Genomic DNA, 26,820 nt, shown 5'->3' with positions numbered 1-26,820 from the left:
AGGGAAGGGAAGGGAAGGGAAGGGAAGGGAAGGGAAGGGAAGGGAAGGGAAGGGAAGGGAAGGGAAGGGAAGGGAAGGGAAGGGAAGGGAAGGGAAGGGAAGGGAAGGGAAGGGAAGGGAAGGGAAGGAACCAAGTTGCTATGGCTAATTTGTTTTATTTTTGTTTATCTTTCTATACTAAAATAATGCTTTTGAGAAGGTAGTTCAAACAGGCAATGCTATTCAATTTGGTTTTATTTAAGACTGTAGCATAATTTGGCATAGTTTAGAAGAATGTAGGCCTAGCACGATAGCAGGTACCTTGATAAGAGGCACTGGTGAAGAGGAGCATGTGACAGTAGATAGGGCACGGGTTATGAGCTCTTACAACACACTAATGGTCAGCTAAGGAAATCCAGACCTGCAGACTGACGAAAACAGTGATAGTGTAAAATAGAGTACAAAGAATTTAAACTTGTGGCATCACATATAGTTAATCTGAATACAGATTAAAAGAAAGAGCAAGATGAAAAAGGTGTTAGGAAATATATAAGAATGGCTCTGGCTTGCTCCTTGAGTGAGAAATAAGAAAGCATCAGCATGACCACCATGTTTCTCCAGGTGAAGGACATCCACCACTGATGACTCATGCCTACCCTCAGCTAGATGGAACCTATCCTCCTTAAAACCACAACGAGCAGTGGAAGAGTAAGTATACCACCACAAAGATGAGTAGACAGTAGGAAGTGTATGTATAACAATTTTAATTGCATTTTTTTACAACTGACAATGTCCCTGCATAGTAATTTTCATTTGTTTTCCTCTTCTTTTCTCTAGAAGAACTAAATATGAACTAGTAATAAATATTTGATTAGTCTGTTACATTTTCAGTTACACTAACAATAAATTCTTGGCTTTACTTATAAAAGATATATTTTCTTTGTGTCTATAGCAAGATCTTGAGATTAACAGAAGGCCATGCTGAACCTCTACTGAGGGTGCAAAACAGCACCTCAGATTAAACAAACTCTCACCTCCATTTTATCTTCACATTGACTGCTCTCTGCAAGAGGTCCAGCAAGAACCACCACTCAATAGAACAAGATCACAGAATCCTTTGGGTCAGAAGGGAGCTCAGAGTTCTCCAGTAAAAACTCTACTAATAGTAGTGTCAAAGTGAAATTTTCCACATTGCATTCCTTTAAGGCACATTTGCTTAATTTGAGTTTCCAGTAAAAGAAACTTCAGAACATCCTCGTTCTTGTCTTCTTTCCTTGTATAATGTACCCATTTCCTTCCCCAGTCCCTTCTGAGCTGCTGCAAACTCTCCTTCTGTATCACATATGCCTTGGTGACTGAGTTCACTTTAAAGACCAGCAGTTCACTAACTGCTGTTTGAAAGGCTAACACTTGAGGCTAAAAATCAGAGCAGAATAAAATCGTATTTTACGTTCTGTCAGCCCTCTATCACTCCACTAAAACGGCAGGAAAGATGAACACTTGGGACACAACTAGATCTCAGTCAAGATGGCAGGTTCAATCTACTGGCATCCTTTGCCTCTATGCCTTAGCTCTGACTTTTATGAAAAGCAATACATTAATATTTTCCTGTCCTTGAAAATAATGCTGTAAATTCTAGCAACTTCTGAACAAACAGGATTCACTGTTGTTATGAAAAGGTATCCCAGTGCATCCAGGAGGGAGAGAATTTTCTGTACAGCTGGGAGGGGTATGCGAAATCTAGCTGCTTCCTAAATATGTGGTTGGTTTTGCTACTACTCATCAAACCAACAGAAAAACTGGGTTCTTAGTCCTAAGGGAATGGGCAGTTTTTAAACACTATTCTTATATTTGGGTGCCGTAATGTAAGAAACACATAAAACTATTAGAGAGCATGCAAAGGAGGGCTGGCAAGGTGAGGAAGGATCTGGAGGGCATGGTGTGTGAGGATTGGCTGTGGACTCTGTGTGCCCAGCGCAGAGCAGAGGATCTGAAGGGAGCCCTTTTGGCGGCTGCAGCGGAGGGCAGCGCTGAGCTCTGCTCTGTGTGACAGCAACAGGGCCCGAGGGAACGGCATGGAGCTGCGTCAGGGGAGGGCAGCTGGGGGTCAGGGAAAGGGTCTGCAGCACAGGGCGGTGGGCATGGAATGGGCTGCACAGGGCAGTGGAGTGCCCAAGTGCCACAGTTCCAGGAGAGTTTGGCCACGGCTTTTAGACATATAGTCTGATTTTTGAGTGGTCCTCTGTATAGCCAGTGGTTGGACTCGATGATCCTTGTGGGTCCTTTCCAACCTGGGATGCTCTATCATTCTAATACAGGTTATCATAAGATGCCCTAAAATTGCTTTTGAAAATGTAAGTGTCCCTGTGAGCTAATTACCCCCTCAGCCGCAATTCTAGCTGTCAGCGACTCATCTTGATTTTTAATTTGCCATGCAAAGGAACCCAGAAGTATTTCCATATCTGAAGCAATACTGTAGATGGAACTGATGCAAAGAAACATGAAACATGGCCATTCTAATGGCTTTAATAATTTGTGACTGCACTCTCCTCAAACAGAACATACAGCAAATGTTTAAAATTGAGGGGCTAGCAGGTACTTCTGCTGACAAGAGTACATGTCAGTGGCTACAGGAAACAAGGTTTACCGGCTGTCTTATGAAGGGAGGCATTCTGGCACTTGATGACTATAGTCCGGGGCTTCTCAAAAGTCTCAGCATATGGTTACTCTCATTGATGTAAGACTTTCTGTCACACAGAGATCTCTGTCAAGACCAAAATAACAAGGAAGAGCATCTATAAAGGCAAAACTTTCAGTTTTCTCTTTCTGTATAAAAGATGATAATGTCCTAGCTCAGCACAGGAGCTATACATGTGATTGCATTTTAGCCTGTGCCTTCCCTTACTGATGACAAGGGGTCTGCTCATGTTGAAATGCTCATTTCAGACAGGGACTGGACATATTCCAATGGGCTTAATTTAAGGTACCTCCAGACTGAAGTTTCAAATCATCCGTCAAGATCACAGGAATCCCACTGATCTTCATCCTCTTATGCTAAATATCCCAATTATTCAGTCTGCTCAGAAAGTCATGTCTTAATATTAAGACTTACATTACTAAGGCAAGAACTAACACAACTACTAAAAGACAATACATTTTTTCCTCTTTGAAATTTGTCTGTGGTAGGGTTGACAGACAGTGACTTCAAGACAGACGGAGAGATGTGGAGAACTGGTGAACAGATAGCTGCACCAAAATAGCTCTTTCAAGTTTTGGTTTTGCTTGGAACTGTAAACAAAGACACAGCTTCAAATACAAGAAAGAAAGAGAGAAAACCACTAAAATAAATTGGTTTGAATATTCTTGAAGTAAATCCTTGCGGAGTGCCACACCATAACTATCATTAACACTACAAGTAGGACAATCTGTTCAAATCTTGAGTCAGATCAATTTCTTTTTTTCCTTTCACAAACACCAAAAATTAATTTCCATTTATCCAATTCTAAAGGATGTAAATAGGTTTGCTTGCTTTGTGAACTTTGCACTGTTCACAGTGCAGTACAGAATAAAAGGTAACAAGTTTTTCCTTCATCTCCACTCCTCCTTTCTTCTCCCAATGACACATAGACAACATACACAAAAGTGAACACTACACTGACTTCCGGGAAATCATGCCTCCTTCTGTTAACTGGCATGCAAACAAAGAGAGCAAAAACCAAAGTCGCTGTAATAGTCCTAAAATGTGCTCTCAGACTAGCACAAACCTAAAGTCTGCCATGGGATTTACATGTTTCTGCAGAATAGAAGACTGAATTAAGACGAGCTGCTTGCCTCGTTAGGCTGTAAATTTCAAATGCTGTTAGACTGATAGGCATATTCAAACTGAGTGTGTCATGTTAAGTTTATGTCATTTAGCTCAGTTTGAGAAAAGAATAACTGTGATGGATAGGCAAAAAGAGAGGCAGTATATCTTACAGCAACTTCAGCAACATTTCAGGGACCTACTACCATTGCAAGCCCCTGTAATCTTTTTTTTTTTTAGCTCCTTTAAACTGTGTTCCTATTTTTATGTTTGTGTGTGAAAATGGAATCTTTTCTACATTCTTTCATTTCCACCTCTCCTCTCTTCACTGTGTTGCCTGTATACAAAAATAGCCCTTTGTTGGTTCTAGCAAGGGTTATGATTTTGTACCAGGAGCTCAAATAAAGGGCAGCAACAAAAGAAATATCACCATTGTCACTCCCACAGACAAACTACAGGAACATTTATTCTTTGCTTGTCTCATCGGATAATCTGTCTATGCATTCATGCAGCTTAGAAAGCCATAAGAAGTCCACTGCAGGACATCTTCTTTTCATTTCTGCCTCAAGTTTCTACTTGCCCTATATCCTTGCGTGGTCACACTCTCAATGGGAAAGCTTAAGTATCAATGAAGGACAGTGGAGATAATGAAAGTTTAAACAGACTTATGGGAACAATATCCTCAAACTGGTTCCAGTTTAACAACTCCAGTTCTAACTTTACTGCAGCCCTCCTGGCCACGTTATGGTGCAGAAAACCTGCTACATCTCTGCACTTTCATCCTACCACTGGCTTGCCCAAATGAAGAGGATAATTCCCACAAGGGAGTCAGAGAAGAAAGAGAATTTGTCTGATATCAGGATGACATTATGAAAGCTTCCTTCCAGCTTAGGAAATGAAAACTACTTGAGAAGATTTTTCCTCTGACTTCACCTACATCAGCTTTAGAAACACTCTTTGTAGTCTTTCAGAAAGAGATCTCCTGCTTGTTGCTATAATTCCACCAGAAACATGCTGCACTGAAAAAGTTAAATGAAGCCACAGAACATGGAAATAGCTCATGTTAATTAGGTCCTCCCTTTTGTCAAAATGTAAGATGCGAGAGCTTCATCATGCTGGGTTCACATACTGAACTAACTCTCAGATGTCCCCTGCTTTAAATGCCACCCTTTCTGCACAATACTATTTTGAGAGAATTTCCATGGTGCTGGAAGGCAATTTAGTTTTTGAAGAAAAGAGGATCAACATCTACCAAAACAGACTGAAGAGCACACAGAGACAGGGAATAGCTGTAGTGTTAACATGCAGTAATCTGTTCCTTCCGCCTGTAAAGAATGCAGCACATTAGAATATATAGCACAGGCAACAATTTGGATTAATTGGTATAACACAAATGACAAAATTTATGGATTCTTTGCCACCATTATTATTAGAAGTCCAGAAGATGAAGAACATGTCTCTTCACTGAGATACCTACAGCTCTATGGCAGCTGGTAACATAAGACCAGTCAAACTACAAACACTGCTGTCAGGATAGCTCCTCATTCCTCTGAGAATGTTCTCTAGTTTCTCTGCAGCCCTCTTTGCTCCATGTGTCTGTTGAGCATAAACAGGGATGAAGGAATAAAAGAGTAAAACGGTCATCATGAAGCTGTAAATCTAACTTCTGGTTGGGAAACATGAAAGCAAAAGCAGATCTTTTTTGCGCAAATATTTCCAGCCAACCTGGCTTGTATCTCTGACTGTGACCATTTGGAGCCTTCTCTTCAGATGATCCCAGTAGGATTCACCTCAACAAATACAGCCATCTGGCAGATATGGTAATGGCATTTTGCCTGTGCCTATCCAAACACCTGAATGGAGTCAGTTGCTCTGGGAGGTCCCTAAGCTCACTACACATTGCTTTTCTCAGGGGACTTTCTCTCAGGAATCCTCTGACTGTGTCATGTGTGTTCATCAGACTGCAGAAACAACTACAAAAAGACTCCTCAAGACCACTTGTCTTGTTTTGCTAAGTCTAGAACCCCATGTACTACTGATTCATTGTCACTTTGGAAGGATCTGCTGCAGTGAGAGTGTTATGCAAAGTCTATAACTCATTTTAATTAATTATTTGAATGACATCATGGATGCTTATCCTGCTGTTACAGCAGTGTAAGTGTAAGCTGGACAGTGTAAGGCAGTATGAGATCTTGTTAGGAGACAAAACAGTTTGCATTAGTGGATGAAAATAAAAGTGGGGGAGGGGGAGGGGGAAGAGGGAGGGGAGAGTAACCTTCAAGCACACCAGATTGTCTACTCTTTTTTATCTGGATGATGGCAAGCTAAAAGAAGCTGCAACACAGGGCAAAATTAGCATCACAAGTGCTCTCAAATAATAGCAAGACACAGACAGGCTGCAAAACCAAAGCTGTCTACCCAGAGAAGAATATTCAAGAACAAGCAAAGTATACACCCCAGAAGGGAGTGGGGACTCACTAGCAATTCTGCAGAAAAAGAAGAGAGAGAGATTTAAACTACTGTCACACCTACGGCATGGAAGAAACTAGAAAAATGAGACTAGCTGAAATTCTGTCCTGCCTCTGCAATTATTATAAGATCATGATGAGATGGAAATCAATGCAATGTGCCAGGAAATAGCTCATGTTGCAAACTGAAGAGAAGAGCTACTAAATACAGCTCTCTCTCTTCCTGGCATAGTGTGAGTATAGCAGACAATAAATCATCCCAATGTTCTGAGTGATTATGATCTGCTGAAAATGTTTAAATGACCTTCACCCTGTCCATTTTATTGCTGGCCAGAATATACACTGATGCTGTATTTCATCCTATGTAGCAAAGAACCATAGATCCTGTTAAAGACTTCATTATCAGCTTTTGGGCAAGAGAAGGAACACATACTTACTCACAGGAAGAAGTTGTAAATGTTCCCCAGAGGTACTGAGATCTACTTGAGAAAAGCACATTTTAAAAATGTTAAGTAATGAAACAATCTTAAGTTAAAATGATTTGTGTTACTCTCCATTGTCAAGCTGGTCTATCAGTTTAAGGATTGTAATGAGCTTGTTGGGAACTTCAACACTTCAGCTGGAAAGTTACACAGGTGAGTTTGTCACAAGTTAATTAAGCTGAAGTTTAGATAATGATAAACAGCTTTCATTACAATTTTTTTCTTCCACTGAAACCAGTTCCACTCTCCACAGTCTCTGATGCTCAGCAGCAAAGTGGCTTGCAGCACACAACCACATACTTCTGCTTGTGCTAACTTGTCTGACGTAGATCTCACAGCAGTGAAACAAAAAGGACCACTGTTTTTCAGACAGCTGAAGGCCAGCTAATTTTGGTATGGCACTGCACCAGAAGATTAAGGCTATATCTTAAAAAACATGAACGGCAACGCTGTCTGTCCTGTTATTTTGTGTTGCTTTCACTCACTTGCAGGATACAGCTACCATCTTTCAAGAAAGGCTTGCAGGTTGAGGCATACACTCTGAACTCACCAAATGACAAATTAAATCATCCTGATATACATAAAAGTCAGTGAAGGTGAAAGTCAAATCAGGCTTGTTCAAACTGAGAGGTCTGCTGGCAGTACGCATGAACAGTGTTGGGAAAATACTGAACAATTAACAGGCACTGTGGAACTGAAGTCAACAACATTCTGGGAATGAGGGCTTAAAGGATAACTATGCCTACTACAGATAGGGGGATATGATGACGATGGATTGGAAGAAGAAAGCTCCCTGCCTGTCCCTCTGTGCCCTCAAACCTCTTCAGGACCCAGAATATGCTGTGAAACTGCTGGGATTTCCACATTCACTCTGAAAAATGAACTAATCCAGAAAGGGAGAAAAATCCTTAGACAGGCACTTCTTCCTCATTTACCAAATAGGTATGAGCTCATGACCACGGAGTCAGCCAAAAGTCAGCCAGGTGTCCAAGGGGCTGATTACACATGCTGTGCTCTGTCCTTGATCAACAGAGGCTGCAAGGGTAGATCACCTCCTCCAAGGAGATGACATACTATGCTGGTGATGCTTTTTTTTCTTACTGCCCTGGTGTATGCCTCTTGTTTTGCTTTTAAGGGCATAAGAGAGGATTTGAGTAAAGGTAAAAAAAAACCCTGCTCTCCTCAACACAACTAATTTCTTTGTTTTTAAAGAGCAATTATTACCAGTTTTAATACCACGTAAGACTGACTCATGTGGCTGTTCCCTTACCAAAGCTTTGCAGTTAAATAGAATGGGAAGAGGAGCCTTGTTAAAATGAACACTCTACAGAGTGCTCTGCATTTCCAGTCAGTTATCTTTTACAACTTTGGCTCTAATTAAAAGGTTAACAAACATGAGCAGTGAGCATTTAACAGAGAATACGAAAGCTCGGGTGTCTGCTTGAACCATGAACTGCATTTAATCACTTGGATACTGCCAGTGATATAATCATGGCAAGCCTTTGATTCCCTGGGACAAACTTGCATAAGGATTACAAGTTACAAGGAATTTCTGTGGACAACAGGGACTCTTCTACCTCTGAGCTTACTCTCCTTATATAATCAATGCAATGAAGGAAGGGTTAATTTCTGCTCATATTCAATATTTTTGTTATGAGCTAAACAGTACCACCTCCACAAATGTGTGGAAAGATATGTAGTCATGTAATTTTTACTGTGCACAACAGAGTACTCTGCACAACGGCAGTAACCTGCAGATACTGTGAGCATTCAGCAGTGGGAGACACAGAGAGGTCACCATCTCAGCAGGGCTAGCAAATTAGCAAAGCCAACGTGGTTTTGTGTGTGTGTGTGCGTGTGCGTGTGTGTGTGTGGCAATGAACATACCTAACAGATGAGGAGGGAAACAAAATGGCCCCTTTCCTCACAGAATGGCTTTTTGAAGTGTGTAGTGAGCATTCTGATGAGTAGAAATCTGATGGAATTGAGGATGTAAACAGACTCCATCAGCTGTGGTCCACAGTACAACACACTCAGCAATAGTACAGGGTACACTGCCACCAAGATCTGAGAAATGCCTCACCTGTGGAAGAGCCGACTCTCACATGGACACACATTCCTGCCAAAGTTCACCACGTTCTCTAGCTAAAGGCAAGTCCTGATTTCTTCAGGGAGAGATGCACACACTTTGTTGCAGTATAAATCGTTACAATTGCACTTTGAATCCAGTTCATCACCAAATTACTATATCATCATGAGCAGAAACAGCACCAAATCTAAGTAGATGAAAGACAATCTCTGACAGCATTAACAGTGGCATATATGGTCTGCCGGCAGCTCATACCAGCTTCTCAGCAGCACCATGGATACATTAGCTCTGTAATCCACAGTGCTGTTCTGTACAGTTTCACAGAGCATCATATACTTGTCCCCATCTTGACTGCTGGCCACGGCAAATCCCTGACTTTAGACAGTGGCAGAAGCCAGAACCGTAGGCACATAGCTGCAAGTGAACAGCAGTGCACAGAAAGATAACAGCACCTTCTGTTCAGTGGTGGATGACTAGAATGCTTTGTCTTTCAATGATACCAGATTTGTTGTTTTACTTCCTCCCTTCCATCACTGTCCTAATAAGAGGTGACAAGGAAGAACAGCATTTCCATGAAACACAGACAGCAGCTTTGACCTGACCAAATAGCATTAGCAAAATGTCACTAGATTCAAGAAAAATACCATATGAACAGCCTGATCCTGGTGCACTTTCCTTGAGAACCTTTCGAAACTCTGTTGTTAAGTGTACTGAATGCTACCTTAGCACCAAAGTAAAAGAAAGAGAGAACATCTTGATAGGAAAGTACATGAAAAGGAGGAAAAAAAAAGAAGATTGCAGAATAGACCAGTAACCATGTCCTTGTGTGTTAGTTATTGATAAAGGACAGAAAATTAACCATGAAAGTCAATACAAAAGCATAACATAGAAGAGACACAAAAAGTATATGAAATGTTGCGCAAGCATGTCAGATGTTTTCAAATTTCAAACAGCACTCTGACAATTTGAAATCAAATGTAGCTTTCCCCTTGATGTCAGTCAGCTTTGAGTCAAGGCCTTCTAGGGCCTTCAAGGCCCTCAAATTATCACACTGCCTTTATCTTCTGTGGTATCTGATGAATCCCTCCTGAAGGAGGAAAATATCCCCATGTAGATGAAAAACACCTCATTCTTACGAAGTGAAGACAGAAGAGTGACATCTTTTTTTTTTTTTTTTTTTAATCTACGTGAGCTGTGCTGGGAGAAGATCTGGCTCTAATGACATAAATGTACTCAGCCATCATGCTGGTATGGTGTTTCTTGCACACTGCTACCTTATGAGCACCTCTCCTCCTTGGTGGAGAAAAGTTAAATGCAAGAAAGTGATTTTCCTGGGCCCTTCTCCTTGAGGCCTTCTCTGATCCCTGAGGGGCTTTTCCAAACCTCAAAGTATCCCAGGCCATTTTCCACACAAGTGGATACCTCTTTTCTCAATTGCTGAAGTAAAATGGGAATTCAGGCTGATGAGGACTTTACCCTTCTCGCACTCTCCAGAAGAGACCTTCCACTTTTCCATGAGCCCACTTTCAAAGGCTGAAAGAGCCAAAAAGACACACGGTGCACCTCCCTCCTCTTAGAGCTAGTAAACAAATTTGGTGCTGGGTCTCATCTAAAGCTCAGTCTCTGCTGCAGGTATACACCTACAGATATCCACCTAGGCATGCAATTTGGCTCCATCTGTCTTTAGGAATTAGAAGTCTCATTGGATCATTTACCTCCTTGAACTCCATGGGAAGAGAAATTTTATTTCCCAGGTTGTCCTGAACTAACTAGTTTTGTTGTGTCCTGTCAGCTCACAAAAAGCTCCAAGAAAACAGCAGCTGAGGGAACAAATACAACCCTGGCCAATGTTAGTTTCCATTAAGAACAGACTTTACTACCTGGCTAGTTGTTTATTTCTACTGAACTGCCATGTCCTTAGCCTAAAGGATAAATTTTTGACTGTGTCACATGGATTCCTTTCAGCTGAAGTTCAGTCACTCAATATGTACTGTCTTCCTGGATCGCTTATGTGCCCTTCTGATACCTCTGGTGATTCGTTAGAGTATTTGCAGATGCATCAAAATTATAAATAGTGCATGAATATCAACGGGTTTCATGGATTCACTTCAAATAAAACATAAATCAGGCTGCTGCTTTATTTGCTGACTTAGGGCTTGCATTGAATTTAACATTCATTTTAAATCTTTTATAAATTAGACCAGTACCTTTTTTTTCCTCACCTTGAGATGAACAACTTTTCTTTGAATCACAGTCCAGTTGAATGTAATCCATATACTGCCAGCAAAAGCTATTATGAGATGTCTGTCACCTGAAAGCTACTAGAATTAATGCTTGTCATTAAATCCCAACCATAATTTCCAGTTAACAAACAAGGCAAAAAATAAATGACTATCAACTTGTCTTTTTACATCTGCTTTATTCCCAATTGTAACACAGCCAGTCATAATTGAGTTGCAGTTTAATCAACTAAGTGGGCCAACTCGTGAGGAAAAGGGAGAAAAAAGGAATAAAAACAAAAAAAGAAGAGAGAATCTAGGTCGTTCTGCTCTTAAGTCAACAAAATAGATAATTGCTTCATTCCAAAACATCAGTGCTGCACTTGGGCTATGTTTGAGATCTTATGTAACTAATAATCCCTGAGCTAGCCAGCCTCTCCCTAGGAATGGGCCACAAAGTCCTCTTCCATGTATTTGCAGCAGTGGAGGTGGTCAGATATGATCCATCCTTTTCAGATTGTATATTATTCTCCTTGCATCTGCAAAAAAACTGTAGAAACACTGGTCTTAAGCTGCTGTATGGTGACATATCTCTGCCCAAAAGGGCATGTTTAAAATAGATGTTTAAAATAGTTTTGAAACTTTTGTTATGCTGTATCAGAGTAATGCCCATGAAGGCTCAGGACCTGAAGGAACAGAATCAAGCCCAGGATTTCACTGACTTATCCAGGGATTTTCTCTGTTGATCTAGATTAGCTATTTAATGATGAGCTAAATTGCTGTATTTTAATTGGAAGTAATTTTGTAAGCGTATAAAAAGGACCTAGTATTATAGAGTACAAAGCAAAATGCACTCCCAAGTGAATCCTAAATAAGTATCAGGCAAATAACCACGTAAGAACCATCAGTAACACAACTGTTCACAACTGAGAGACAAAAATAATGTGTGTTCTTAAGTCTGGACAGGCAGTTCACAATAGTTGGCTATTGTTGAAGTTAAAATAGCATTGAAACTGACATACCCTGCATTAAAACTTGGGGTGACAACGTGAGATGTGAAGCAGTTAAAACAGTAGCATGTCTATCTTCACTTTAGTCATCATCTTCTCTGTGGTTGTGATCAAGAGGATGCATTTCCCCACCTATTTTCAAGAAAACACCACCACAGCTGCGAGCACAGCGAAGACCCATGTCTTGGATGAGAGGAACTGCAAACCAGACAGACACAGTCACCTGGAACGTTCAATTGGTTGACTGCTAAAAAGCAAAACCATCCTGTCCTTCTAGCATAGGGCAAGCCACTGCCTCTAACTCAGGACAGCTCCAGCCACAAGACCAAAAAAGATTGCACCTGGACACTGGCTAAGGGAATATGGTGTTCAGAGAAATATGAATTGTTCTGGGGTCTCTGCCTGGTAAGAATGCTCCCAGGCAATGCAGTATGATACACAGAAAACTAAGAGGGATGGCACTCTTCCTCTTCTATTCCAGAAGCCAGTATCTTACTATGTGAGTGAGTTTGTTTCCTGCCATCTGCCTGTGTAGCTTTGGTGAAGGCTGTTGTTAGCTACACACTTTTGAAGTAATCACACAGTTTGCAGGAGTCTAGGCTGGGAAATTACCAAGTCATGAGGACAGAACCTCACAGAGCTGCAGGGTACAACTGAGCCCAAGTCATTCAGTCCTGCAAGCAAAACATGCCTCTTTGCTTGGGTGCCAAACTAGCATAAAAACACACTTTTAACATATCTACTGGGGCAGACATCTACTCAAAATTAGGAAGAGATTCCACAGGGACACTTAGCCCTGAAATAATTAATTTCTCATACGTAATATAAAACAAGAAAATGAACAAATGTGCTGAAAACAACATTACAAAAAAACTTGCCTCCATGTGAACTGCATGTTGAAATAATAGAAAAGAGAGAGAAAAAGATGCAACAGAAATGGAAAAGGAGGTGACAGATAGATTAAAGTGATCTCACTGGGATAGTTTAAAAATGTGATGTATGATTCTGTTCAGCCAGTCAGAATGGCTCACAGTGAGTCCACTTCACCTATACTTTGCCTCTGGTTGAAACTAGATTATTGTGGTCCTTTTCAACTCAGGCTATTCTCTGATGCAGTAATACAACACCAAAGATCCTGATGCCACAGGACATAAACTACAGTTGCTTCAAACTGCTGTTACTTGAAGTCCAAAATCTCTGCTTGGACCAAAATACCACAGCTAGAAAACTATCCAGAGGATATATGGAACTCGTTTTACTCAGAAGAAACTTAAATCACTTTAAATTTGAATCTGACAGCTGATTTCAGACCATCTTTGAACGAGTAAGATGATATGAATGGCATTCTTCTCCTCCTCAAACACAGACACAATAAGACTAAAGTTTTCAGAAAGGGGAAATCTAACCACAGCTCTGTGACACCCTCACTCAAGGAGCACACTGGTGACTCCCACTGAATTAGGCTGGACCCCTTGACCATTCAGAGACTACCATGTACTGGAATAACATCAAAATGGAGCATAAAAACTAAACCTCTTTTAAAGATGACTTGGTTACCGTGAAGCTTCTTATAAATGATCATTCAGAGGCTGTCTGCTCCTACATCTCTGCTACGAAGGTATGAAAGTACTCAGAATAGAAAACAATTTCCTGCTTTGCTGGCCCTATCTGTATAGCATGCACAATTATACTGACAAAATTTTTGAAACCCACCTGAGAATCAGTTTCTATTTCTCCCCGCTTTCCTCATCAGTGGGCTTTCCCACCTCCTCTCTTTCACTAGACAAAAACTCTCTTAATTCCTGACACAAGTACATTCATGGCCAATTTATTCCCATTATTCTTTTACCGATATTGTCCTTCACCTTAAATAGTTCTTCTTTCACTGCAGTGTTCACCTCTCTCGTGTATTTAGAGAGAGAAGTTGTGTCCCCTCTTAACCTTTTTCTTCAGCATTTTAATGCATCTCCATGCAATTATAATTTTCCTCTTTCATGCTCCTTTTAATCTGTCACTGTGCAGTCTGGCTGACATGGAACAGGAACAGCTGATTTTTAAACTGTGCAGTAAGAAAAATACACAGGAGAAAGTTCAACTGACACAAGAAGAGAGTTTTAAGGATACAGAATGCAGGGGGAAAAAGTAAAATAAAAAATGCAGAGACCTGTCTGTCTCAAATATAGGTCAGTCAGAATTTGTCTAAACACTCTCACAAGCAGTTTAATTTCTGGTTAGGACTGTGAACAGACATAGGTAATGCAGTGGCAATTTCTGAGCAATTTCTCCCTTTCCTCTTTTTTTTTTTTTTTTTATTTGAAGAAAAAGAAATCTTTAATGTAAAAATAATTCTGAAGGAAAGTACAAAGAAATCGGTTCATTCACAGGGAATGAAACATTTCACTCAGAGCCACTTGTGGATCTCTTTTTTGTTCTTCAATGATGAAACCAACAAAAAAAAAAAAAAAAATAGCACTAACATTTGCTGTTCTTTTGGGCTGCCTTATTTGCATGTTTCATCAAAAATTTAGGAGCTTAAACCGAACACTCAGACCAAATGTTTGAATTCCATGCCAATTACCACCCTACACCTACACCCTACCCTTGAGCAACACTTGGAATTGCACAGTGCTCAAAAGACAACAGAGCAGTCTCACCTGCAACAGTATTGCAGTTGGACAAGATTACTCTCAGTACTGCAACTGATGTATAACTGATAGGGAAACAAAGATGTTGACAGCTGCAGCTGATTAGGAAAACCGTGTTTTAAAAGAAAGTGAAACAGATTGGATGAAACTCAGCTATTTCCAAAGGCAATAAGAAAATTGCCATGAATTCTCACAGGATGCCTAGGTCCTAAAAATTAATACTGTCATCACCATCAAATACTACAAGCTGGCTCTTTTGTTTTTTTCTTTTTCTGGTGTCAGGGAAGAGTGGCACACATACACTTAATGCCAGAATAAAATAACGGGCTGTCACAGATTAAAAACACAGCTGTTTGGATATGATGTATTTTTCTTGCACAGTCTTTCAAGTTTATGCTAAGCCTTTCTCTTCTTGATTGCTGAGAAAATACAAACTAGCTATAAAAGCTTTAAAAAACAAAACAAAACAAAAAAAAAACAAAAACACCCACATTTTAAGAAACTCTTTCCAAATTCCTCTTGCAAATTAAATTCTAACACCTGCATTTTCAAGGAATTTAGCAGGTAACTACACTTCGGACAGGCACTGGAACAGAGACCAAGCAAGCAGATCCCAGCTGCTATCCCTTCAAGGGACATGCAGAAGGTCTCTCAGCATATGCAATAAAATAGTGGAAAGTCATGTTCATCGCAGATGAAAGTCAAGAAAGTCAAGGATAAATAGTCTTGCGAAGAACCAAGAAGCAGAGGAAGGAGTACTAGAACAAAATGGAAAGCTATTGCCTTCCAATGAAGAAGTCAGTGTTCAGGTACCTAGGTCACACTTGACCCTGTTCTGCTCTCAGGATAATGAAACCACAAACTGTTTCCCATATAAGATAGAGCCACCATCTAACTCAGCAAACAAGTGACCTTCCCAAGGACACTCAGTGCTCTCCCACGGATGAGTCCAGCACTTGAGACAATCAGATCTCACCGAGCTACCTTAAACACAAGCTTCAAACTTCTGTTCTGCTGGTTAACTTTGCCTGTGCTCAGCATCAGAAAAGAGGTGAATCTAGGGACACAGAGACATGTACAGTTCAGCTTTTTGCCAGCTTAAGCATTGACTCAAATTCCTTTACTGTCCCTTCTCCTTTGTTGTCTGCTTTCCCATTTATTGCTCCCATTCTACCAGTTAATGAGTTATCAAAAAAGCTCCACCATTACAGACTGAGGTGTACAGGTCTGGTTGGGATGGGGTTCTCTCCATACAGTGCTGTTCTTAGGGCTTCTAGGTATAACACCACTTACATCACATTGATATTTTGTCTATTGCTGAACAGTGCTGGCACAAAATCAAGGCTATCTCCAACAGCCCTAAAGTTAGTAGGTGAGGAAGGACAAGAGGTGGAAGGGAAACCCAAGTGGGACAGGTGGCCTAAACTGTCAAAAATGATATTCCATACTGTATGACATCACACTCAGCAATAAAAGCTGGGTAAGGAGAAGTAGAAAACCTTATGAATACATCTGTCCTCCCAACAACTGCTACACATACTGAGACTCCGCTTCTCAAGACGTGGCCAAATATCACTTGTTGATGGAAAGTAGAGAATAATTGTTTCTCTTTGCTCTCACATGGCATTTGATTGTTTTTTTCTTTTTTAAATTATCCTCAACTCAACATGTGAGCCTTTTGGTTTTGGCATCACATTTTCCCCCATCCCAACTTCAGTTGAGGATGGAGAATGAGAGAGCAATGTAGCCACCAGACTAACACACTGGGTTTCTTCATTCCTTTCATTATATTCCACAGAAGATGGGCACCGCCCTTTCAATCCTGAATTCCTGTTGTTGCATGTATGACATTCCTGCAAGGTCAATAATCTCTGCAAATAAGCTGCAAGATTCAACTTATGCTGCAAAACAATAAGTAGATGCTAAGCAGCTTCATTCTTGTACGTACAGAAAAATTCAAATTTAAGTAAGATGAACATCAGAAAGTAGATTATATTTACTTGTTTGTACTAATGCTTTTATGCAGTGACGGTGTCTGATTTGAATCAGTTCATTTAAAACTGCACAAAAAATCAATTATTGAATTGCACAGTATGATCATCAATTTGCTCCTAGTAGAGGGACACACAATTTGCTTAAGCTATTTTGTCTCTAATATGCACTGTGATTCATACCAATGATAGGAAGATCACTAGTAACCTCAACCATGCCTGTAATTACAGCTGTTACCTTAGCAAACCACATGATCATCCACTCAGCAACCTGTGGAAATTCTCAGCCTTCTCAGCCATGCCCTATACCGCTCACCAACCTGCTGTAGACAGAACTGACTATAACTAAGCTTTTGCAACCAAGCTGTAGGTGAGACAATAAGACAGCAACCAAGACAGTTCTCAAAGCCACAGCTTAGCTAATGATCTATATTTTGTGCAGCCTTAAGCAAGCACTTGACCCCAGCACACGTAATGAGCACAGAGAGGTAGTGAAGAATTGCAGCCTCCCAAAAGCATTCAAGGCAGACTGCTCTCTGCCTTATCACTGGAAGAGAACAGCGCTTATAAGAGATACAGTATGCTTCATCTGCAACTCTTAGAAGTGGGAGAAGAAAATTCAGCAGTATTGAGGACTCATGTCCCATCACTCTGAAAACTATATTCCTTCTCTAAATGCCTGAAAAACTGTTGGATTTCCATCCTGGAGGCTACTAAAACTTGTATCTGAACTTCTTGCTCCCCAAGGATCAACACAAAGACAAAATTGTGGCTTGCATTTCAAAGTCTGTTGTTACCAGGACAGCCTGAAGAAGTGTAAAACGTCATTGGCTGGACTCCCACCCACCTCCACATCTGCTTCTGCAGCATAGGCCAAAAATTCAGCACCGACAAACTCAAGTTGTCAACTGGCCCCGACTTACATAGTTTCATCAGATCATCTCCACAGCCAATGATTTGCTTCCTTGAGAAACTTCTTTCTCCTTGGTTTTAATGGGATTTCCTGAAGAAAAAATGTCTATAGATTACCACGGAAGGATCTGGCACCAAGAAAAATGAACAAGGAAGATTCTTATCTGCTATAGATTAAAAGGCCTTAAACAAATACAGTATCTATGTTTGCTTTGTTTTTCTGTTGCCCCCATCTCAGCAACAGACATCATGACTGCATTCAGCATAATCCAATTCCTTGAAGAAAATATCTTTGCCAGCAGTATGCATTAAAAAAATCCAATAATACCATCCCTTCTGAAAAATGTATCCATCAGATATCAATGCTACCTCTTCATCTTCAAAGTGTCATTAAAATGCATGTAGTCAAAGCATTAGACAAAGAAAAAAGGATCTAGAAAACAGTGGATCAACAGCACAATCACATTACAGATTGAAGTTGCAGCCTTCATCTCATGCATTTACTCACTTAACAATTCAGAAGTTGAGAACAAAGGCAGTTGGGCCCCCAGCACTTACCAAGTGCCACAGTGTGGTGGAGGTCTCCTGCTGAGATTCTCCTGGAAGCATCTGGCAGCAAAACAGTATACCTCATATGTCACATATCTCAAGGATTACAGGCAAAGGAGACCCCAGCTGTGAATACCAGCACTATGTCTAGGTGCTACAACTTGCAGTTCTGCATTGCAATTTCAATCCCACTCCAGGACCAAACATTAACATAAGCAATGGAGCTCATCCTAAGTGATGCATGAGGTCCCAGAGCAGGAGAGGCTCAGCAGAGAACTGCAAATGTGAGAGAAAAGCTGAGTTGGAGGAGGAGAAGACAGAAACCACTGTGCCCATTTTATGCTCTGTGCCACCCTGGACAGATATGTGTTGACTTTCACAGTGCTCAATCTTATCGACATCTCCAGGGCAAATCAAGGATTTGATCTGCCTATCACAAACTAGTAAAGTCCAGCAGCAAAGCATGCATTTCAGAAGCTTCAGAGAAAGAAGCTGCTAAGATGTTGTTAAACACCAATAGTTTCCATCCAGGCTTAGCTGCCCTTTGCACACTCATATCTTTACTAATACAAGCATAGCATAGGGCCAGCTTTTTCAGAGCTTTTGGGCAGTGACTTAAATCCCATTATCTTTGGGAGGGTTTAAATCTCTGCCTACCTTCAAGAACAAGAGGATTTCTGCTTGACTGAGATCTATGATATACATAACGGAACCAAAGCAGCAGCTGGGGGACAGAAAGCAGTCAGTCCCACCTGCTGACATATTCCAGATGGCGATCTGCTTGCATTTGTTTTCTGCCTACTGTATTTTAGGAATCCTTATGAACAAATTTCCACTGAATCTTGATGGATAAAGAATTCAGTGCCAAGCAGTAGTTCTCTCTCTAAGCTGCTGCCAATAAAACTGAAATGTCTGTAATACAGCCCAGTGAATGTCTAATCAGAAACACAAGTGTGCTCTTTTTCCTTCACGGGGCTTAAACAGTGAATTCAAGGGATTAGGACAGTATGAAGAAAGAATTTAGACAGTACCCTTTACATGCATCATGATATGAAATATGTTATGTGACTAATACAGAGGCTGACATTAGAAGTCACCATTAAGGATAGGCATAGCAGTTACATGTTTCTTCTGTCTGCTGATAAAAGGAGCACACTAAAAGGGGCCAGCAGTACATCATATAAAGCAGAGTAAGAGCTATTCTGGCGGCCGTGTAATTTCCTTACCTTCATAGCTTCTCAACCTGTATGGTGATCACATATTTGTGAAATCTGCCTCACTCTTCCTTGGGCTTCCCCTTCTCTTTTCTTTAAGAAAATGCCTAAGTCCCTTGACCCTCAAGACTTCCAGTAAAAGGAGGTGGCAAAGCAAAGCTTAATGAGAGTTAGCATCTGTTCTCCTTCAATCCATTTTCTCTGTTTGTCCAGTCCACAGTCATAGAGGAAGTGAGCCAATGCAGTGTGACTAGCGGTCAGGTATTAAAGCATCCCTTACTTTCACATAACCAGTGCAAAGGTAAGTGATGTTCATTGAAAAATACCATAGTTATATTCTTCCTGGGACTGTATTAGGTCTTTCACTGCCAACATTTTCCTGAGAAGTCATACATCTTGGCCTATAAATCAAGATGACAGTGATACAGAGTTCTGATTTGTCTTGCTAAAGAACACTCCTAATGTGAAATGCAGTCATGCAACCACGCTGGTTATATTCACTTAGTGAATTGTCACAGAAACAGATAAATGACCAAGAGACATCTGTGTCAATATCAGTTGGTGTGGCATGGATCTGGCTATGGGCAGAGGTAAAAATACCTTTTTGCTGTCATTGGCACTTCTCTGGCAGAAGCAGTGATTTTAAGCTCTCAAGTTTCCCCTTGTTGTTTTCTTCTTGTCATCCCACACAGCAAATCAGAATCATGACTGCATTTCAAATCTGTGGTGCCTGCACTGCAACATAAACAGCACAAGGGGGGACTTTCTATACAGGGCAGTGGAATGTCCTGAGTGGAGAAAAAAATAAAAATGCCATAGAAACCAGCTGGCCAAGTGAGGTAATACTTTGTAGTGCTTTACTGGACCACAGCTCCCACTGCTGATGAGAGGGTCAGGAATTTTACGTTGAAGGGGCAAGAATTTGCAAAGACATTTCAAGCCTGCTAACAACCAAGCAATGACTGCTGCCAAGACTAGCAGCAAAATCCCAGTGCTGGCAGCACAACAGAGGAGAGATCTCCACTGCACAGACAGAGCAAGCTTCTGCAGACCCCCTTTAACTACAAGTCAGGGAATGAATATATTCTGCTTCAGAATAACCTGTCAAACTAATTTAACATAACCCCAATCCTCTGGAGTCACACAGACTCCCAAACTCCTACACTACACAACATAACTGCCTTTTCTTTCTTGTTAACTCACCTCAATCTCTTTCCAAAACACCTTCCTGTTTTCTACCCCTCTGATGAGCAAAGCTCCGGGGAAATGTGTATCTGATTGTCTCATGCCACTAGAGACCCAGGAAACATGTTCAGAGATTGCTTCAAAGACAGGAGAACTCCCAGAAGGATCATGATTGCATCAGTTGTGGCTTTACCACTGGATGGGAAAACGGTGTCCAAAAGCACCTTAACTTTCTCTATTATATATCTGCCCTGGAAGTAGCTATTTTCCCTCTTCAAAACCATTTCTAAGTTAAAAATACATCTCTGCATAATGAATGAACATTTCCTGTTTTTTACTAGTCTGCAGAGCCTTCTCCTCTATCCAGCAAGGGGCAAATGCCAGGCACAGCTTGCTAATATACTATGTCATCTGGCAGAAAAACTGGCGCCCTGGGCAGCATCTTGCTGGAGACATGAGATACTCAGGCTCCACCAGCAGATCCTTTCTGAACTTGACTTCTCAGCATCTTCTGTTATAATGCAAATCCTGACCCTGGCATGCAGGATTATGTTAGAATGAATGCCTGCCCAGATTAAATGCTATTTGGTGCAAGCACGCATTGCTCCCTACTTCAGCTAGTCACTACCCCACAGTGAGACCATGCACAGTGAGACCTCAGCTGTTACTCCACTGCTGCAGCCCTCCACCCCTTGCCTCTAACTGCAGTCTACAAGCAGTTATTTCTCTTCAGTGGGCTGTCTGATCTCCAGCTGCACAGGTTGGATTTTCCATGCAGATCCCAGTTCACTTCCATGTAAGCAGCCTTACAGTGTAGATAACCTGTGTAAAACCTCCTCTCCTCAGGAATATTTGTCCTTCAAACAGGCACAAACAGTGATGAAATGCAACACCGCTACCATAGGAACATTTATTTTCTCATATAGGATCTAGTTCAATCACACAAAATAGCAGGATATGAAGATACCTTTCTTCATATTTGGCCTTGACATTCAAAACACCACAGTGAAAACTTGGGATATCACTCTATCCTTAATTATGAGATTTTGTTCCGTTGTGAGAAAACAGTTCATCCCTTGCAAAAATGAAAAACACATTTCCATGCCACAGAAAACTGTCCTGCAGTAAATGTCTCTACCATGTACTTCAGCATATGGTATCAGTAACACTATGCATGAGACATCCTCTCAGTCCCATGGCTACAGTTTAACCAAAGGAAAATTAATGGAAAACGCACACATCAGTTACAGTAAAAAAGAGAGAATGATCAGAAACATCTCGTGGGCCAAACACTTTCCACTGGCAGCCTGTATTCAGTATCATCCCAATGACAATTTCACTTTGTCTGAACATTTGGGACAAGCAGACCAGCAAGGCAATGCAACTGTGTCAGAAAAAAGAAATCTCACTCCCAAACACTTTTGTATTGTTTTCCATTTCTCTCCCCACACTGCTGCCTTTTCTTCCCACCATTAGGTTAAAGTGAGTCGTCACACATGGAAGGAAATATATTAAAACCATACTAAAGATCTGTCCCATAACTACATTGGTTGTGAGGGAATACCTTATTTTTTCCTGGGAATACCTTATTTTTTATTGCAGCAATATTATTAACAAACATCACTTCCCAAATGCTAGGTCACAGAAACCAAATTTCTCTGCAGTGGCTATTGGTCAGTGTCTGCCCAAAGTTCAGGGGAAGGATGGAGGAGAAGCTCCCTCACAAAGGCAGACGTCACTCTTTGGGAGTCTCCTGATTAAATCTGCCTGCTGTCCTTGCCACTGCTGCCTCACAAAGCAAGACAGCAGGTATGCGTGGTACAGCAGGACACAGCTGGTAGGTTCCCAGCACCGCCCAGGTACTTCCAGCACATCTGCCGTGGGGCTTCGGTGTCTGCTTGTTGCTGCCCTCTCCTGCTCAGATTCTTCCAGCACTTTGCTCTGGGATCACGAATCTGGCTGGCATGTCCCTCTGCAGCCACCAAATAGTTCTCCCGGTCACAGCCCCACCGGAGGCTCCCAGCGGTCCATCACGTCTTATACCGAGGGGGAAAGGACGATGCGATCCCCCCCCACGTGCCGGCCGTACTTACCTCCTAAAGCTTGCTTCATCACAAAATCCATGACGATGGCTCAGGGGCGCAGCCCAGCTTCACACCTCGCATGCACAGAGTCCGGCAATCGGCGGCGGGCAGCCTGCGGGGAGGGCACAGACACGAGAAGAGCGGTTTCTCCCGGAGGAAAAACGGCGGCTCTTTGCTCCCTCCCCCCCCGCCCTTCTTCCCTGCCAAGTTTCCAGCCGCCGTCTCTCGGACCCCGGCTCTACAGGACAAGGCAGGGGAATGCCAAGCAGTGCGGGGGTGAAGGCAAGAGGGCAGGGGAGCGGCGGTGGCCCGAGAGGCCGGGTGGCCGGTAGCGCGCCCGCAGGCAGCCGGACGAGAAAGCGTTAAAGCTCCGAACTTTCCCTCTTCCCCGCCCGCACCTCCCGCCACCTGGCTTTCCGGAGGGGGCATTTGAAGGTGAAACGCTCCGCGTGTGCCTGGCGGGGCGAGCGGGTAAGACGCGCGGCGGGGATGCAGCCGTGGCGGTGGGACGCGGGGCTGCGACACTTCTCCGCCGGGGATCCCAGCGCATCGCCAGAATCTCCCTGGGAGATGCCCTGCCGAAGCTGGGGACCGACCGACGGCGGGTGCAGCGCGGTATCCCCTCCGCCCAGCCAGCTGCCTCCCTCCGCTGGTCCCGGCGCCGGCTCCCCGGTGCCATGAGGGCTGCACCGACCGCCGCGTGCACACAGCCGCCTCTCCTCGCTGCTCTCCCTCACGCTGCCAGCACGCAACCCTTCGGCACGGCACAACACGGCACCCTCCGTCCCGCCCCGCGCCTGTACCTCGCTGACTACGCGGGTGCTGTGCGGTGCTGGACAGGTGCTGCGGGTCGTTCCGCCGCTAGCGGCTCCGTCTGGCGCCCATGTGCCAGCGGGCAAGTTGCGGGCGAGGAGTGGAGGAGAGCGAATGACTCCGGAGCTTCTCCCTACTTTTCCCCCGCGCTCCTCTTTTTATCACGGGATTTCCGGACCATCCCACCTACACGGTCCCTCCTTCCTCCTCCCCCCGCTGCAGAAGCCGGGCTCTCGCCCTCCCCCTGCTTCCCGCTCCCCCGCCCCTTCCCCGCACCGCCCTCGCCCCTCGGCGCTCGCCGCGGAGAAGGTCCCCGGCGCTGCCAGCCCCGCGGACGGATGCGCGAGTCCATGTGTGTATCCCTGCCCCATCCCCGCTGTCTGCGTGCGCCCGGATCCCTGTCGCTTCGCCTGGCGGAGATAGGGGAGGGATTAGCCCGCTGCTGTATTTTGCCACTGCTTCCTTGCTTATCCTCAGGACTGTGGGGAAACGTCTGCAAATACGCCCTCCTGCAAAAGGGGGGAAAGTGTGGGAGCGATCCGCGTCTTCCGCTCTGGGTCATTCCCGGACATCCCCTAGGTCCTGGAAAGAGTTACAGGCCGCGAAGAAAATAGGGAGGGAGCAGTGCCTCGTCCTCTCTTCTCCTTCGGCTTGGATTGTATCGTGGCCGGAGGGATCGCCGGCTGAGTTCTCCGTTCCCTCCCTATCCAGATCCGTCTGTATCCCAAGAGAAGATGGGGGGAGGGCGGGGGCAAGGAGGGGAGGAGAAGGACCCTCCTCCGTGCGGTCGCCTGCTGAAGAGCGTGAAGGCTGCGGTCCGCTGTCCATCCCGGGTTCGGGACGGATTTTGAAGAAGAGGAAGGAACGGTGCTCCAAGCAGAGTACCCAACCCCGGGCACAGGGCATGCCGACAGCCCTCTCGGGGTTGGGTGGAGAGGGCATGAGTTCTACAGCGGATCGGGCCTCCTGTCACCAGCCCGAAAGGTGGGATTCTACCGTTGGTGCAACCCCTATAGAGCCGAAGTGATCGGGGGAGGACGGGGACGGTAGAAAGGGGAGCCCGAGCCGGGGGAGTGGTGCGATGGAGTGATCAGTACACGGTAAAATAGTCTCGCCGGTTGATTTTGTCTGAAGGTCAGGGAGAGCCTCGCGGGGAAAGGCAAGCAGGTCTGGCAGGCACAGCAGACTAAGAGCCTGCTTACAGTGCAGTGATGCTGGCTACCGTAGCTTCTCGGTGTCTGCTGCAGGCACAGCAAGGCATACTTCAGTGCTCAAGACAGCATCTTCCCACCTGGGTCTGACCCAGATTGCTCTCAGAAAGTCATGTCTTAGACAGACCCTAATATCAACCTAGGAAGCTCAGCTGGATAGAGATGTGCTTTGCTTTTACTGACAGTCTTCAGAAAAGTAATAACAAGCAAGGATGGGGTAAACAAGTAAACAATCCCTCTTGCTTTAATCCCTAACTTACCTCCAAAGGTGCTTTATGGTAGTCTGGTCCCCGAACTGTGCCTACTTTTTCCAGATGATACAGCTGCCAGAGAAACCTAGAACACATGAATCATGGCACCCACCACTACAAAGTCCATTTTTCATCATAAGAACTAGTCACCAGACTATAAACCTCAGTGAGACACAGATACTCTCAGCTTCAGGATTTCTCTGCTACCCCAAGTATCAGCTTCCATGCAACTCTCAACTCTCACACGATGTACCTTTACAACAAAAACTCAAATGCTTGTAAGCCTGATTTTGGTGTCTTCTGTTCAGAAGGCACTCTAACCTAGCAGTCAGGAAAGATCCCACCAATACTCTCACCATCACTACACAGGTTTCAAACACTGAGACAAGGAAGGGCATAGTAAAAAAGAGGTGATGTAGTTCATAGAACTTTGCCTAACGGATTCAGAAAGAATTCTGGAGAACACTTTTGCTTCTGAAATGGAACAGAGTAGGCCTGACACAACTTTTCCTCAGTATTCTGAGTGGACTTTGGGGAATCTGATATGTGATTTATCAGAGATGCATGACTTTCGCTATAGTATAAATAACAGCTTGCCCAGCCATAGAAATGATAAGAGCAGTGCTCCATGTATTTTCTTTCTGATGGCATATTCCACGGTCATAACTTTTTATGAATGTGAAGCTGGCAGTAGTGCAGTTTGATAGTATGTTCAGTGGACGAGAACAAACCGCAGGAACAGCAGTGTTTATCCGGTCAGCGGAAGGATGCAGACGCAGGCTCTGTATCAGCGCCACGGGCAGAGGAGTGCCACTGCCTCTGGGACAAAATTTGTTCTGCTCTGCGCTGTGACTGATTCACACCGCGCTCCCGATTTTGCTGCAGTCTGTTTCTTTCCTTGCAGAATCAGAGTACGAGGCACCCACTCTGCTATGTCATCTGGTGCAGATGAAGGACATGGAAAATTAACGACAAAATTCTCCATGGAACTTTATCTTTAGAACTCAGGCTTCTTGGTTACCAGCTGGAAATCCATCAGTCTATGGATGTCACTTCAAGGAGGTGGAGTAAGCTGATAATCAGTTATGGCCACATTCCTCATATTATATGAGGAACACACAAATATATAAATGGAATATATAGCTGATATGGATCCCTAAAAAAAGGATAAGTCTGTTTCAGGGACAAACAGAAAAAAGTTTCAAGACATTTAATCTCAACATCTTTAAATGAAATCTTTGATTATTCAATTCCATATGGTGTTTGACTGCTAAATTGAAATGAATAAAAACAGTACTATTAAGAAAGCTCACAAATCATTTATGAAGGTTACAGAAAATAGTTGTCTATGCCTTGCCTTGCCTTGCCTTGCCTTGCCTTCCATTCCCATTCCCTTCCCTCCCATTCCCATTCCTATTCCCCTCCCCTCCTCTCCCCTTTCCCTCTTCCCCCTTCCTCCTTCCCAATTCCCTCTTCCCTTTTCCCTCTTCCCACTTCCCACTTCCATTTTTTTCCTTTCCTTTTTAATTTTTCCACCTTGCTCTCAGTTCACAGTGGTATAACTGCTGCACTGTTATAAGTACACTGCAGGAAGCTCCTGGTCAGTGGCAAGATGATTAGCTAGTGGCAAAATGATCGATAGCTGCTGAGACAGAAGAGTTGGACAGTTGCTAAGTGTAGTTTGTGCATTGCAGCTCCAGACCCTCCAGCTGTTTAGCTCACTGAACACAAACATGCTGTATGTTCCTGCTTGCTCTTGAGCTGTCAATTGTGGCTGCTTGTCAAAACATTTCAAAGTTCAAGCAATTTTTCACTTCAAAAATATTGCTTTGTTTATTGTTGTCCACTCAACGTACAGCAAATATTACATTCTTTATTTTCCAACCAAATAGAAAAATATAAATACTTTATCTTGT

General features: G+C 43.1%; 1 protein-coding gene across 1 annotated transcript in view; it reads right to left on the bottom strand.

The window, feature by feature from the left end:
• Window positions 1-23,511, bottom strand: part of LOC122176412 (complexin-1-like) — a 59,828-nt gene extending 36,317 nt beyond the window's left edge. The window contains exons 1-2 of the mRNA XM_042864886.1: window positions 23,433-23,511; window positions 22,639-22,741 (exon numbers count right to left, since the gene is read on the bottom strand). Of these exons, the coding sequence (XP_042720820.1) occupies window positions 22,639-22,669 (31 nt within the window). The 5' untranslated portion in view covers window positions 22,670-22,741; window positions 23,433-23,511. The remainder of the gene's footprint in view (window positions 1-22,638; window positions 22,742-23,432) is intronic.
• Between the last annotated feature and the right edge of the window lie 3,309 nt (window positions 23,512-26,820).

The sequence above is a fragment of the Lagopus leucura genome, unplaced genomic scaffold, assembly GCF_019238085.1.
Source record: "Lagopus leucura isolate 7727_CA_CO unplaced genomic scaffold, USGS_WTPT01 Super-Scaffold_774, whole genome shotgun sequence".
Lineage (NCBI taxonomy): Eukaryota > Metazoa > Chordata > Aves > Galliformes > Phasianidae > Lagopus > Lagopus leucura.
Note: the sequence above shows the minus strand (reverse complement) of the source record. Positions and strands in the feature narration are given on the sequence as shown.